General features: G+C 39.6%; 2 protein-coding genes and 1 long non-coding RNA gene across 3 annotated transcripts; 2 read left to right on the top strand and 1 right to left on the bottom strand.

The window, feature by feature from the left end:
• Positions 1-779: 779 nt before the first annotated feature.
• On the top strand, positions 780-1,747 carry LOC128384301 (uncharacterized). Its single transcript, XR_008324111.1, has 3 exons — positions 780-938; positions 1,194-1,262; positions 1,706-1,747. It is a non-coding gene; the product is annotated as an uncharacterized LOC128384301 (long non-coding RNA).
• A 5,816-nt stretch (positions 1,748-7,563) lies between these two features.
• On the bottom strand, positions 7,564-10,693 carry ccdc96 (coiled-coil domain containing 96). The gene is made up of 3 exons (XM_053343925.1): positions 9,938-10,693; positions 7,982-8,329; positions 7,564-7,890 (listed from the first exon to the last, which is right to left on the bottom strand). The coding sequence occupies exons 1-3, from the start codon at positions 10,691-10,693 to the stop codon at positions 7,564-7,566; spliced, it is 1,431 nt and encodes a 476-aa protein (XP_053199900.1).
• Positions 10,694-10,922: 229 nt separating this feature from the next.
• Positions 10,923-13,839, top strand: tada2b (transcriptional adaptor 2B). The gene is made up of 2 exons (XM_053343470.1): positions 10,923-11,207; positions 12,576-13,839. Exons 1-2 carry the CDS (start codon positions 10,938-10,940, stop codon positions 13,785-13,787), a joined length of 1,482 nt encoding a protein of 493 aa, XP_053199445.1. The 5' UTR covers positions 10,923-10,937; the 3' UTR covers positions 13,788-13,839.
• Positions 13,840-15,115: the final 1,276 nt, after the last annotated feature.

Raw genomic sequence — 15,115 nt, 5'->3', positions numbered from 1 at the left:
TTAACATCTATGCATAAAAATATATATCAACTTCTTTCTCGTCAGACAGCTCTTCGTATCGCTGGTTCCTCTTTCTCTTAGAAATGGTGGCAGAAATTAGCCTGTCTGGTTTCAGCTGCCTCTGCCTCTTGGTTCGGTTCCTGTTTTTCATCGGAAGCTCAGCAGGGTCACAAGCTGGTCACACTCACACTTCGAAGAACTCTTCGGAGGCTTCCTGAAAAACAACTTTAAAACAACAAGCTTGCATACTATGACCATAAAGGGTAATGATTATAGGAAGGAGTAAATATGAGATAATTCCAATGTACAATAATTCCAACATCATGTCTTCTTTTTATAACATCATCGAGGTTGAAAGTAACAAGCCTGTTTTGACAATGTAAGGAGTAGAAAGAACAGATATTTGTGTTTAAGTGTTGGGAGTAAAAGTAAAAAGTCGTCAGAAAAATAAATACTCAAGTAAAGTAGAGATACCTGGAAAATCTGCTCAAATACAATAACTAAGTACAAATACTTCCTTACTTCCTACCTATGAGGATGTAATGTATATTTTGACCAACATTATTATTGCTCTAATGTCACTTATTATCTATGTGTCAGACTTGATAGCCGCTGCACAGTCCAACATTATTGTGTCATGTATATAGTGCCATGGCCACAGAGACTTCTTGATTCAGATTGACTTAAAGGGGACTGACTTGTAACTGAACAATATAACCAAACACTTATGATACAGATGTTATTGTATTTTCCACAGAGAGTGGGGGGAGCAACCTCACACTGATAGACATCAATGTGAAAGACAAAGAAGACCAAAATAAGACTGACCATCAACAAAACTGTCAGTGCAACAATAAAAATATGCAGGAAAAAGACTGGTCCCAGTTGGTAGATATAGACTTCAGACCTCCTGCACCAGGATGTGAACGTAAGATAATGTAAGTTAATGGTTATTGTTTGTGCTTTAAATTAACAGCTGTATTTTTTATCATCAGAACTGTAGAGATGCTAATAACATGTATTACTACAGTAATAGTACAGTAACAGCAGCATTTGCAACTGCTTATACTTAACACCAGAAATAGCTGCAGCTGTACACTACATGTGATAATTACAGTGTCATTATTAATGTCACCAGATGCAGAAAATTATTTGTTTGTTGACATGTTTTCTTTCTTTCTGTATTGAATTAGAGTGAAGTTTCCTGACATGGAAGTGTGCTTTGATGTGACCACCTTTTCTGCCACTGCTTCTTGTCTTTTGTAAGTTCTGCATCTTTGAACAGTAGAAACAGTCCTGTTCAATAGTAGTAAAATGATAACATAAACATAACTGTTAATCTCACATTTGTGCTCTCAGCACTGTGTAGTCTGTGAGTACCTAACCTAAGGGGAAAAGTCAAAGCTTTATATCTGTACTGTACTGTGTACTGTATCCAGCTGCTGGTTGTATCTGAAAGGTATTTTTGTGATCACACAGCTGTCTGGAATGCTTTTCTGGGTATAAACTAAAATTTCAATCTGGATTTAGTCTAAGTTCTAAAGGAAGATGAACAGAGTTGAGATGTGCAAATACTTAGTTTAGTAAAGATCTGTGAGATCACAAAAATACTTTTATGATACAATAAAGTCCCTAAGGTTTGTGTGTGTGTGCTATAGGCACTTGTATGTGTGGCACAATAACTCATTTACTATCTAACTCTTAGAAGTAAGGATGAGGTGACTCCATCTGGTCCTCCTATTACAACCACCAATAAGCCAAATACTTCAGTCCAACTGAAACTCAGGAGGACAGGAGGAGGAGGAGGAGGAGGAGGAGGAGGAGGAGGAGGAGGAGGAGGAGGAGGAGGAAGAGGACGTAAGTAATTGTGTGTAAGTAGTGTAAGTAATTAGAGCTTTACTGGTATTGAACTTTTTAAAACACACAGTTACAAAGTACTTCACAAACAAACACACTGGCAAAATGAGTTCAAGTTACTGGGTTTGGCTGAGATCTCTATATTGTCACCATAACAGTTACATGATATGATTTGAAAACATGACCCAGAGAAAACATGCTGACTTTACAGTGAAGTAGGAGACATATAGTCTGAAATATGTATGTCAAGGAGGAAATGTCATTATATGGATTTTAATGTGAAATTCCACATCGGACATTCATTATTGTTCCAAACAGAATACTTGAATACATCTTAATATATGTGTGGCGTGGAGTCTTTAAAGATATAATCCTTATTATTTTTATTATATGAAGCCTCTTTTTGATTCTATTGATAGTTGCCATTTTTTCAGCAATTCATGTGTTTCCTTCAGTAAATGACATGGACTATAATTTTATGTTTGACAGCAATGATTCATTTAGATCATGATCATAATTCTACTTATTGATTCTTCTAGTTCAGGAGGAGTGCTCACATTAGAATATTTGCTTCATGTTGTACTTTCAGTGACATTTAGTTCAAATGACAACAACTGTTAATGAAATGAAGTTGATCAAAATGTTGCTTTCTCTCTCTCTGTTTAACTCTGGATGTGTTTTACAGCAAAGCCGACTTGCTGCACAGCGGTTTCTAAAGCCCATATAAATCAGGCCATTATAGACATTTATGAACAATCACCGACCCGCAGTTGTCCCATTCATGCTTTCATGTAAGTTAAACTTCTACTATAGATAAAAACATACTGCAAGAGATTAGCTGCACTTCCATGACTTAACAGGACCAAAAATAAATACATCAATCTGAGACTTCAGATTAAAAATATTCCACATTTGATTAGAATGATATCAACAGACATATTTTTCTCTACAGAATGGTGACATCTAAAAACGAACTCTACTGTGTTGATCCAGAGGCTGAATGGTTACCACAACGTTTGGAAAGACTTGGGCAAAGAGGAATAATTCTTAAAAAACTTTGGTGATGCGTGGTGGTGGCTGATGCTTTCTATAGGAACTGATGAGGCTGAAGAAGTGATGAAACTGATGAATAAAGACTGGGCAGTGATGGGAACAGCAGCATGAGTTCACTAAAGACAGGAAAAGAAACATATTTATAAAAAACAGCATGAAGATGATAATGAACAGTGATAGCTCAGCTGACTCAGATAATGACAGCAGAGGAAGTTATGAGTGAGCATGTGTGAGAGATATGAACAGCAGAATAAGATGAGAAATATAGTTAAAGACATGCAAAACATCTTCCTGACTGAAGTTTTGTTCCATTACAATATCTGAACTAAGACATTCCTGACATTGAGTTTTGTTTAAACTGTATATATAACACAAAAACATGGGGATTGTAAAAAACAAAATTGCCAGTACAGAATCTGATTAATCTGACTTTAGCCTCATTTTACTGTATGTATATGTTGTATTTTCATCATTCATTTTCTGCTTTATTATTTTAATATATTCTTTACTTGTATTTTTGTCTCTTTTAAGTTTTGCACACTGTTGGGTTTTTGACCTTTAGTAGTGGAATAGAATCATTTTTTTAACATGTGGTCCCCATTTAGTGTGTGTGTGTGTTTGTTTGTGATATGATGTGATACATACTCCAGCTAATAGTATCACACAACATGTCCACCAGATTAAATATCTAAATGTCATTGTACCATGCACTTTTACCAAATTTGTATCATGCAAGCTGCCACTTGTAATGAGAGATTATCATAACAAAGGTTCTGAATGCTTATATCAATGTAATATTTCACTTTATACTGTTTAATACATTTCCAAAAAACTCTGCTTTTGCTTTGTCATTATTGAGTATTGAATTTAGATGTATAAAAAACATGAATTTCAACAATTTTAGAATAAAGCTGCAAAATAACAAAGTGAAAATTGTGAAAGGGTGAAGTTTCTTAGTTATGTGTGTCTAACATAATAGTCTTGTTAATGTCAGCTAAAATATTTTTCCTTTGAAATGTTGAATAAGTGGATGAGGCTGAATTTGGGCTCAGCTCCATTGACAGACAGTGATTCTACTTTTGTGTCTAATCAGTTGAGAATGATTAGATTAGTTTTATGAAGTTAGATTCGGCACATACCCTGTACTGACTGCACAGAAGGACTATAGATTTTGGCTCAGGAGGTAGAGTGGATCATCCACTAATCAGAACATCGGGCATTCGAGTCCTGGCTCCTCCAGACTGCATGTCAATGTGTCTACTTAACACTAGAACAAGATGTAAAATATGTTGTAAGAAATGTCCTCACTGATAAGCAGATATATTAATAGCCTTTTCTTGTAAATTGATATGTTGATAAATATGTATTACTGAACCTACCCCTGAGCCCCAGCGGCTGGTCTGAACCTACAACTGTGGCTGGTATCAATGAAGAACCTGTGGTCATGTCTCCTCTTTCATTGAACCCAACCACACAATTACATGCATTTACTTAGAATAACGTGGCAGAAATCAAGAAAGACCAGGACTCACATCTTGTGTATGGAAGTGAGCAATCGATTTCATGCAACATAATGACAAATACTGTACGGCATTTTGAGTTGAACAGTTCGTCTAATGCAACTTCTCAGGGGTCTGTGGTTCTGAATCCTGCAGTTTCATGAGAAACTTGTACATTGACCCAAAGTCTGTGCAATCCCTTAACACGAAGATGCAGTCATTTCCCTGTCCTGGCCATATTTAGTAAGGCTTTTACCTCTATTTTTTTCTCTTACCTTTTAAAGATTAGTGCTATCATGAATCATATCCATAGATGGACAGAGATCTTAATTTTGTTCCTAGTTACTGTTCAAGCAGAAACATATTAACAATTCGTCATGAAAATTGTCCCAGTCTTATGAAGAGCATCATTCACACTTTTGTCAGTTTTAATGTAGTATGTACAGTACTGTATATCATCATCAAGAGTAAACTAAATTATTTGTATTTCTCATAGTGTCAGCCTGAAAGATATGGAAGGTTTCTGTTTGGACTCACACCAGCCGCAGTTCAAGGAAATGCTAGAGAAGCTGGAAATCCCCCCTCCTCACAAAGATCATTTTGAAGGGAAAAAAACACTATGCAAAAATGTTATTTCCTCAATGTGTTTATATGTAGATAAAGAGACATGGCTTACCTAACATCTGTACAAAACACCTGATTTTGAAGAGCTATTTAAAATGGAGCCAGCCAATTTAAAACCCCAAACACAATCACAACTATTTTTTAAATGATGGTTAATGTAAAATGTTGTGTTCCCATACGTACTAACATAATTCGAACCCATTGCATTTTTCTAAACTTGAAGAAACTGCAGTGCCAACTTTATTAAAATAAACCCTTGTTTTCCAGCAGGAAACTTGAAAATGGCACTCTTCTGTAAATTGTAAATTCACTAATATTACACATGAAATTCCGTTTATATGTCATGAGGCCATCCTAGAAAAGACCACTCAGTTTTTAATTGGTCTCTTCTGAGTTTTTCATCTTTGCAATACTAAACCACTAGATTATCATTTTAAGATGACTAGTGTATGACTTCATGCCTCTCACATTAATGAAAAAATACAAAACAGAGTCAGTGTCTCTATTACACTGTTTTTGATTTGGCACCACTAGAGATTAGGTGGCACCGTCTAATTGAACTTTAAAACGTATTAAGGGAAGTAAATGTGTTCTTTAATATATTTGCTAACACATATTTTTTCTGTAGTTTATCAGATTGAAGGCATCTCTAAGGTAGGTGTGTCCTAAATGTCACATTAATAATCTTTTCCTGTGAACTGACTTGTTGATAAGACTATGTTGCTCAACCAACCTCCAGCTAATGGTCTAAACCTGCAACTGAGGCAGGAAGCAACAGGCCTCAACAGAGAGGAGAAGAACCTTCACATCCAATGAATGGACACAGGGTTCTACCTGCTGCATCAGGAGCTCAAGATGACCATGATGTTTAGAACAATGGGACACAGCTGGATTAATACACTGTTCAAAAAAATTAAGGGAACAATTAATCATCACAGTATAATACCAAGTCAGTAAAACAAGTGATTTCAGCTGCTTTGGTGCCAAGTGACAACAGGTGCAATAGAGAGGCAAAAGCAAGACAACCCCTAAAAAGGGAATGGTTTTGTGTAAGCCACAGACAGCTGCTCTCTCCTTATCCTTCCTGACTGATTCTTCCTTAGGTTGGTATTCTTCTAGTGTCGCTGTCACTACTGGTAGCATGAGGCGTTACCTGCAGCCCAATCAGGTTGCACAGGTAGTCCAGCTCCTCCAGGATGACACATTCACACATGTGGTCGCAAGAAGGTTTACTGTGGAGAAGATACCAACAAACCGGCCGTTTCACCAGGAAAGCTGGATAGGGCTGCAGAAGGACATCAACCCAGCAGCAGGACCGCTATCTGCTACTTTGTGTGAGGAGGAACAGGAGGAGCACTGCCAGAGCCCTACAAAATGACCTCCAGCAGGCTAGTAGTGGACATCTGTCCCTACAGTTTATTTCTGACCAAAATGTAGATTAGGAGGAACCCATTGGACTGTATTTAATCAGTACATACATTTTAATAAAATGTTGAGGACACAATCATTTATACATCATTTGATATATTTATCTTTTCTACCATCACAATCTAGGTGGATAAATAGCAGTATAGGAAAGAAGAAAAATATGTATTTTTAATTTTGGAGTGAACTGTCCTTTGAAGTATTCGAAGTCTTTTAAGTTCTCTCTGAGGGACACTGAGACAAGGACATTAGCTGGATGTATTTAAGCTCTCTATACAAACTGTGACAAATTAGAGAAAGTGTCCCAAAACACTTTTTCCTCAAGGGTATCTGCATTTTCACTATGGCACAGTGGCACCATCTGCTGACTGTATGTGAAAACAACATTGTTATGCCTGAGATGGTGAAACAAAGGTTTTTCTCAGTGGATCTCATGGTTAAACAAAAGTGAATTAACTTCTTTCAGCAGTTGTTTATCTGTACTGACTTGAATTTGCACTTGGTACCAAAAGGGTTGCCACAAAAGAAGGTTCCAATCACCTCAAAGTAAAATGAAAGGAATAGCCCATTTTGGGAAATGCGCAAATTTTTCTTTTTGAGCTTAAAACGAGGAGATTGATAACATGTTAATGTGTTAAATATGGAGCCTGATCCAGATGGAAATTTGCTTAGTTTAGTAAAACAAAGCCTGATTTGCACAATGAGATAAAATACTCACACACACTTTTATTTTAAGGCTTTATCCATGTTTGCTGTCATTGAATCACAAATCATGATTTTATAGGCTTGTAACAATGATTTCAACATCATTTATATATAATACAATAATGCCACGAACAGAGCACATTACATAAATGTCTTGATTGTTTTGAGAGGTTAGATTAGGTCATCATGGTCCTGGCATGATTTGGGTGAGAGGCATGTGAGAGACAATGTGAACCCTAATCATGGTTTTTGAACCCTAATCCTGACTGTGACTTTCAAAGTGTCACAGAGCTTGTCTTCCTGTTGACCCACATTTGTTTTATTGGACCATTTTTGGGCAGATATTATGTAGTTTGATCACAGCGTAAAGTTATCATTCAGTCATTTGCTCTTTGCTTCATTAAATTGGCTCCAGCTTGTTCTTCCGCCTGCCATAGCTGAAGACAATCTCTGCTTGCCGGCACTTCAGGTTCTCCAGTTTTTCTTCTAGATGGTCTGTGGCGTCCACAGTGTCCTCAAAGTCCTGCAGGAGAACCCTGTTCCCCAGCAGTCCCCGACACTCCTTCAGCCTCAGGTTGTCCCTCTGCAGACCATTGCAGGCCTGCTTGGTCCTAGTCAGGAGGTCCCTCTTTCTGGCCACCGTGGCTTCTACATCGGCAAGCTGCTCTCGCTTGGCCTGGACCTCCATGTGGCTCCAGTACAGCTTCTCCTTGACGTTTGACAGGAGCTGAAAGAAAAGAACAGAGAAGAAAATATTTTGTTGAGAAACTACAGAAATAACTTTGATACATCTTGTACCTGTGGATTCTTCAACCTACCTCCAAGCTGCTGCTAATTTTTTTCTGCAGCTTCAATGATTCCTCGTTTTGCTTCTCAGTTAGTTTTTTCTGCTCCAGCCTCTCAGCCTGCAACTGCTCAAACTGGATCTGCAGGGGGTCCCTGGCACGTTCTTCCCTATCACAGAGCTCTGCCTCCAGCCTATGAATCCTGATCCTCAGCTTAATGTGCTTGAGGCGCAGTTTGATAAGCTCATCCTGCCGAAGCTGCTCTGCTGCCAGGGTTGACTCCACTTTAGCCTGAGCTGCTTGTTTACCCAGGCGTCTGCTTAGCATAGTCACAGCTACATCCTGCTTCAGAGCCATGAACACACGCCATTCATCTTCCACCTGAACACAAAGACATACAGTATTTTGTATCCATCAGCACAATAAAACATCACTTTCTAGATCCCACAATGGTAGCATGTGCCAAAGATTATATATAGCACACAATTGTCACATGTAAATTCATCTGACAATACATAAATGGATATCTTGCAACCAATGACCTTCAAGTTTGACCCTTTGTCATGAATCACATCCTGCACATCCCCCAACACACACAATCACACACTGAAAATGTACTTTTTAATGGTTTAATTGTAATTTCTAATAGGGTTACATTGGCATTCCTACATGGCCATCTCTAAAGCAGTGTCTACATGCATTCAGCATGCATGTCACATCTACCCAGCTTCCTCTGAGGCAGCATGTGTGGACCCCTTGTACTCCACTTTCCCTCGAGAGAAATGGGACCATTTAAAGGGAATCATTTAAGCAAAAGCTAGACACCTTACACTTCTTCCTCTATCTGGAGTCCGTATTCCATGGGTGTAATTTGTTCCACATAAAGTGAACGGCATAACCACACAAGAGCTCATAGTATGTAGTATGTTGACCTTTAAGGTATGATTTTTTGCAGTTAAACATGCGCTGTCAATCAAACTACAAATGTAAAATAAACTTCACAAATCATTGTCCAAATATTCAATCTTTTTAATACGCTTTTTTGTTGTTGTTTTTCTGCAGCTGTCTCCATCCGGCCACACTCAAAAGTTACACTTTTTTTAATATATAGTGACTATTTCCACTTAATGTAGCTGCCATGCATGTATACTGAATGAACATGATGTATATACAGTCGAACCCTTTTTAAGTATAAGGCATGGAATTGTTGCTTTTCTGATGTTCACTTGTTGATGTCTCCTTCCTTGGATCCATTTATGACCTTTCCTTTGTGGTTTCGTTTTCATCTCTGTCAGTTCTGCCAGTTTTTTCTCACTTTTGTTAGTTACACAATTAAACACCACTACCCAATTCTTCCTTCATCTCTGAATAATATCTGAAACAAACAACAGCAATACAATCTTCAATATAATCTCCTGTTCACTAGAAGAACCTGTTTACTGTTCCCAAGAAAGATCAGATACATAGTATCAGTGTGAGTTTTCATTATAAAAATGTAAATCAGTATATAGATGTATATAAATGTATGTCAGACAGGCAATTGCTAACTTACTTTAACTACAAGAAATATGATAATATGCATGTAAGAAGACAGAATATGTAGCAATATGCAAAGTAGTAATATGAGCCAGTGCACATCCTCAGATCCTCAGGCAGGGTTCATCTGTTCTGAAATCCTGGTTCAAGACTACAGGTGACCTTTAGTGGTTAATTAATTTGAACTCAATGCAGACTCTTATATCTATATGTCACCTTTATTAAAGCTAGGCCTAATTTTGTTTCTCCATGTCTTCTTATTAGTTTTATTTCTGTATTTTATGGTATTCTTTCTTGTTTTATGATGCTATTATTATACTTGTTTTTTGAAAGTTTGTGCACTTTCCAAGATTTTCAAATCAGAAAGATCCACTTCTTAATCTAAAGCATAGAACCATGTAAGTCTGCAGGCCCTTATAATAAAATATCCAACCACAACTCCACAAGACCAACCTTGTCCACCTTCTCTTGGCTCTGCAGCCTCAGCTCCTCCGCCTGCTGCTGAGCTGTCTCTGAGTCTGTGGTGAGCTGCTGCTTCAGATCAGACAGGATGTTAATGTACTTCTCATACTCCTGCAGCTGCTCTGACACTGGCATCTCCATCTCCGGCTGGGCGTCATCCCCGGCCTTCTTTCGGAAGTACTCTGCCAGCTTCATCTGCAGCTGGCTGCTGTGTTGGCTGGCTTTATCTCTCTCCTCACTCAGCTCCTGCAGGCGTTCATCATAGTTGATGTCTTCTTTGTGTGTAGGAGCAGCTGTGTTTTCCTCTTCTTGAGCCTCCTCATGTGCAGATCTGCTGGTATACGGGGTGTCAAGATGCAGTCTGGGAGGTTCTTCGTCATCGTTACTGTTGATCTCAAAAACAACACTCTCCTCATGGGATAGTGGTCGATCACTGATTTTATTCATCTTCACATCCAAATCTCCATGTGTAGGGTTACTGTCCACAGCAGGGAGCTCATGTCCACTGTATTCTTCTGGTTCAGAGGTGAATACATCTTCAGCCGGGGGCTCTTCAGCAGCTTTCAGACTTTCTGGAGAGTTTTCTTCATCGTGATCTGATGTCGCCACTTCAACTTCATCTTCTTTCTCATGTCCAGCTGCAGGAATAGCATTGATTTCTTCATTGGTAGTATGTGCTGACACCACACTCTCTGTGTCATTCTTCACCTCATTTTCTTCATGTTCTGGCACTAGCACTTCATCCATTTTTCAACAGAAAATAATACCCTAGTGTATTATTCAATTTGTCTGTAGTTATAATGCTCTTGCACTTCTGTAGTCAATGAAAACTGTTCGTTTTGTTTCGGTTGTCGTGGAAACTGGGCCCAGAAACCAATCACAAGCGCTCTCACCCCTTTCCTCATTAATATTAACAAGCAGGATGTGAGTAGCTCCCAGTGCGCATGCGTGCAGTTCTGCCTCCAACAACAAGAAGCAGGAGCCAGGCAACATGGCCGACCTGGGGAAGAAGTACTGCGTTAACTGCCTTGCAGATGTTACAAATCTGCGGCTTCGCTGCACCGACTGCCCCGATATCGAGCTGTGTCCGGAGTGCTTCTCGGCGGGTGCAGAGATCGGAAACCACCGGAGATGGCACGGCTACCAGCAGGTCGACGGCGGCCGGTTCTCTCTCTGGGGTCCCGAGGCAGAGGGAGGATGGACCAGCAGGGAAGAGCAGTCGCTACTCGATGCTATCGAGCAATATGGCTTTGGAAACTGGGTACATCACTTTTCTAAGTTTCCTCACTTTATTTCCATGCACAGTAAATCACATACACTTCAGAGAGTTTAGTTTAAAGTGTTGAAAAGACGTCGAGTGTCAAACTTGGCCAGTAGCGACAGCGGTGACGTTCATGACCTTTAGAGGGAAAAATGACCATTCATTTTGTTTTCGAGCTATCGAAAAAGTTGGACGACTGATCATTAAAATACAAGTGCTATAAGTGTTATTACTAACTTCTAAAACAGTCTGGATAAAAAGTTTCATGCAGAGTTAAATTTGTTTTCATTAAAACGCTTTAGAAGTCATTAATTGCAGGTCTGAGCTGAAGTTACGAGTAAGTTAGTAGAAAAGATGAATGCATAACTTTACCATTTCATATCAGATAGGCATTGATAAATGAATTATTTTAACTAGAGACTCAACTAAGCAAAAGATTGGACAATGCTTTAAATGTCTACAGTGTCAGTACCTGGTAATACAGGTAAGCTGTGCAGTCAGGCATGGAGTAACCTGTCAGTCAGTGCACAGTAAACCCAAGTGTACTCTCCTCATAGAAATATTCTCGATGTTCTATGTATATATGTGTGTGTGTGTATGTGTATGTATATTTCATTGATTAGGATAAATCACTATTTTGTATTCATTTATAACATATCCCACATTCATTAACATCAGACTAGTGTAAGCTTTAAGCAAACAGGGTCTTTCAATTTTTACCATTTATCCCATAGTGCACGGACACTAGTTTAGGGTTGCTTTTCTAATTTAAAGTGTTTGAGACTATAAATAAGTGTAAAGTAGGTAATGATTTATTATACATGCCCATAATTGAAAAAACATATTTTACTGAAACAAAAATGCATTAATTACAGGGAAAACCCCTTGACAGAGTTGTTCAGTTTAAACCCAAATAAACATTTGCCCATCATTTAGTTGAGTCAGCTTTATTTCCATCACAGGTAGCTGTCCGCACGAGTTCATAGTTCAGAACAGACAGTACAATATTCACACTGGAATACATAATAACATATTAAAATACACAAAATACCATAAATATAAAATTGAAGCTGAACAAATATATTATATAAAGTGCTAAACATTTATAACTTAAGACTTATGTTGACATATTCAAATTGATTGTTAAGCCGACAATTCAAAAAAAAGAAACATTTTACAAAGCTGAAAAAAATTGTCATAATTTGACAATTTGAACCAGATTTATCATGCATTTATGCACTGTAAATATTAGTGCATAAATATCAAATTTGTTGTTATTTTCAGCTAAGCAGTGAATTGTGTCAGCAGCCCCCCTCCTGCAAATCATTTAAAAAAAAAAGAGATTCATAAACTGTAACTTTCTCTCAGGAGGACATGGCCGCTCACGTCGGAGCATCTCGAAGTCCTCAGGAAGTCATGGAACACTACGTCACCATGTACATCCACGGAAACCTGGGTAAGGCCTGCATCCCTGACAGCATTCCCAACCGTGTGACCGACCACACCTGCCCAAGCGGGGGCCCCTTGTCGCCCAGTCTCACCACCCCGCTCCCCCCGCTGGACATCAGCTTGGCAGAGCAGCAGCAGCTAGGCTACATGCCACTGCGTGACGACTACGAGATTGAGTATGACCAGGATGCCGAGAAGCTCATTAGTGGGCTATCGGTGAACTACGATGACGAGGACGTGGAAATTGAGATGAAACGCGCCCACGTGGACATGTACGTACGCAAGCTCCGAGAACGCCAGCGACGTAAGAACATCGCCCGAGACTACAACCTGGTGCCTGCCTTCTTGGGCCGAGACAAGAAAGATAAGGAGAAGGAGAAACCAGGTACGCTGGGAGTCATAGGCACTGCGGGTGGTGTTGGTGGGGGAGGAGCTGGCGGTGCTGCAACTGGATCCGGTTCCACAACCGCAGCAGGATCAGGTCCTGTTCCAAGCACACCCAAAAGAAAGATCACCAAGGAGGAGAAGGAGCAGCGGAGCCGGCTGCGTGCGCTCTGCCAGTTCATGGCCCATCGGGAGTTCGAAGACTTTTTCGAGAACATGCATAAAGAGCGTGTGCTGAGGGCAAAAGTGCGTGAGCTGCAGCGCTACCGACGCAACGGCATCACCCGCCTGGACGAGTCTGCCGAGTACGAAGCGGCGCGTCACAAACGGGAGAAACGCAAGGAGAACAAAAGCGTGGTCACATCCAAACGGGGCAGCGGAGGCGGGGGTGGGCTCGGCTCCGGGATTGGGCTCGGGGGCGGAGCTGGAGGTGTGGGAGGGGTTGCTGGAGTGTTAGGTGTTGGAGGCATTATCAAAGAAGAGGGGAAAGATGGTGAGTTTGCTGCCATCGAGAACCTGACGGGCTTCGAGCTGCTGTCAGACCGAGAGAAGGTGTTGTGCAACTCTCTCAACCTCAGCCCAGCACGCTACCTGACTGTCAAGACCATCATCATCAAAGATCACCTGCAGAAACGGCAAGGCATCCCGGCCAAGAGCCGACTGCCCAGCTATCTGGACAAGGTCCTGAAGAAACGTATCCTCACCTTCCTCACAGAGAGTGGCTGGATATCCAGAGACGCCTCCTAGCTGTCCAACTTTGGTCAGGAGGTACTGACTTGATGATAGCTGCTGAGGCAGAACAAAACTACTGTCTGTCACCATTTTTTTTAAAGGTGACCTTGTGAATATGTACAGTGTGAGGGAAAAAAAAGAGAAGACGGCCCACTGGAAAAAAATATATTTTCATACCAAGGCTAGGAACAAAAAGAAGCCTATATTTTTGCATTTGGAAAGGGATGTGGGGGAAATACAGTGTGTCCATATTGTTACTCCATGATGATGACTACAATGCTAGCAAGTGTTTTGTAGTGTTATTGTAACAGGCTCATTGAAGATGATATTTTCAGTCATGTCATGCTGAGAAGAAGGAGAAACGAGAACCTTATATTTCCTGAAAAAAGATTCGTCAGGTTTTGGGGTGAATGTTTGACAGCTGTGGCACTAACTGAAAAGACCGCCATCGTGGTCGGTTTGTCAGGATCTTCCAAACCCTTCCTTATAGATGATCAGTTAAAGATCTCATTTTGCAACAGACACACACTGTTTGAATTTTCTTACATTTTATAAGGCCTTAATCTCCCCAAAACTGTCATGCAGCTTAATTTCTCTGCTCTTTTTTTGTGGCTTCAAGGTGAGGTGAGGGTGAAAAAACAGCAAGGCTCAGCCATTGTGTAGTGCTGTGCCTAAAGACACTTTGTGTTAGAGCACACCCAGTGTCAGTACCAGTATCAGCATAGAGCTAGACTGATTAATCAGCCAATATTAGGTGAACACAGATACATCAGTATCCACGTATGTCAGTAAAAAGATGCCAAAGATGTTATAGAGAGGAAATGTGTTGTCAGTATACAGTCTGTCCACTAGATGGCACTGATTATTTTCAACTGAAAAATGCTCACTACTTAACTTGGTTATAATTATTAGATAACCAAATTTTAATGTATCAAAAAAAGATCATTCAATGAATTTATATAAACAAACAAACAAAAACCTTTGAAATATTTAAATCAGTATCCAGTATCGACTGGGCTCTAATTTGTATTTTATTTGACCTTAGTAAGTAAAGTGCTATTTTGAGCTCCAACTTTTGGTTTAAACCAATAAACCTTCTAGTTTTACACAACCAGTTGCAGCTTTAAATGTTCTACTCTCCACATGGTACCAGACAGGTGAAACTGAGTGTGTAAGGGCATTAACCAGTGACTCAAACGCTAAAGCTCAATGTCATGATAGCTTTTTTTATTTACCATTTATCTTTGCCACATATATTTAAGAATATGTCCTCTCCTTATCTGCTTGCAGTAGCGTAAACTGGTTTGTCCCGTTGTTATAATATAGTGCATGACTACTTGAAA

Source organism: Scomber japonicus, chromosome 22 (assembly GCF_027409825.1).
Source record: "Scomber japonicus isolate fScoJap1 chromosome 22, fScoJap1.pri, whole genome shotgun sequence".
Classification (NCBI taxonomy): Eukaryota; Metazoa; Chordata; class Actinopteri; order Scombriformes; family Scombridae; genus Scomber; species Scomber japonicus.
The sequence above is the reverse complement of the archived record's forward strand: the minus strand, read 5'-3'. Positions and strand labels throughout refer to the sequence as shown.

Excerpts from the sequence above, each read along its gene's own strand:
- ccdc96 (XM_053343925.1), bottom strand. The coding sequence starts at position 10,693 with ATGGATGAAGTGCTAGTGCCAGAACATGAAGAAAATGAGGTGAAGAAT. Across the intron at positions 8,330-9,937 it reads GCCAAGAGAAGGTGGACAAG|GTGGAAGATGAATGGCGTGT; the intron begins GTTGGTCTTGTG and ends CTTTGTGTTCAG. Across the intron at positions 7,891-7,981 it reads AAATTAGCAGCAGCTTGGAG|CTCCTGTCAAACGTCAAGGA; the intron begins GTAGGTTGAAGA and ends CTTTTCTTTCAG.
- tada2b (XM_053343470.1), top strand. The coding sequence starts at position 10,938 with ATGGCCGACCTGGGGAAGAAGTACTGCGTTAACTGCCTTGCAGATGTT. Across the intron at positions 11,208-12,575 it reads AATATGGCTTTGGAAACTGG|GAGGACATGGCCGCTCACGT; the intron begins GTACATCACTTT and ends ACTTTCTCTCAG.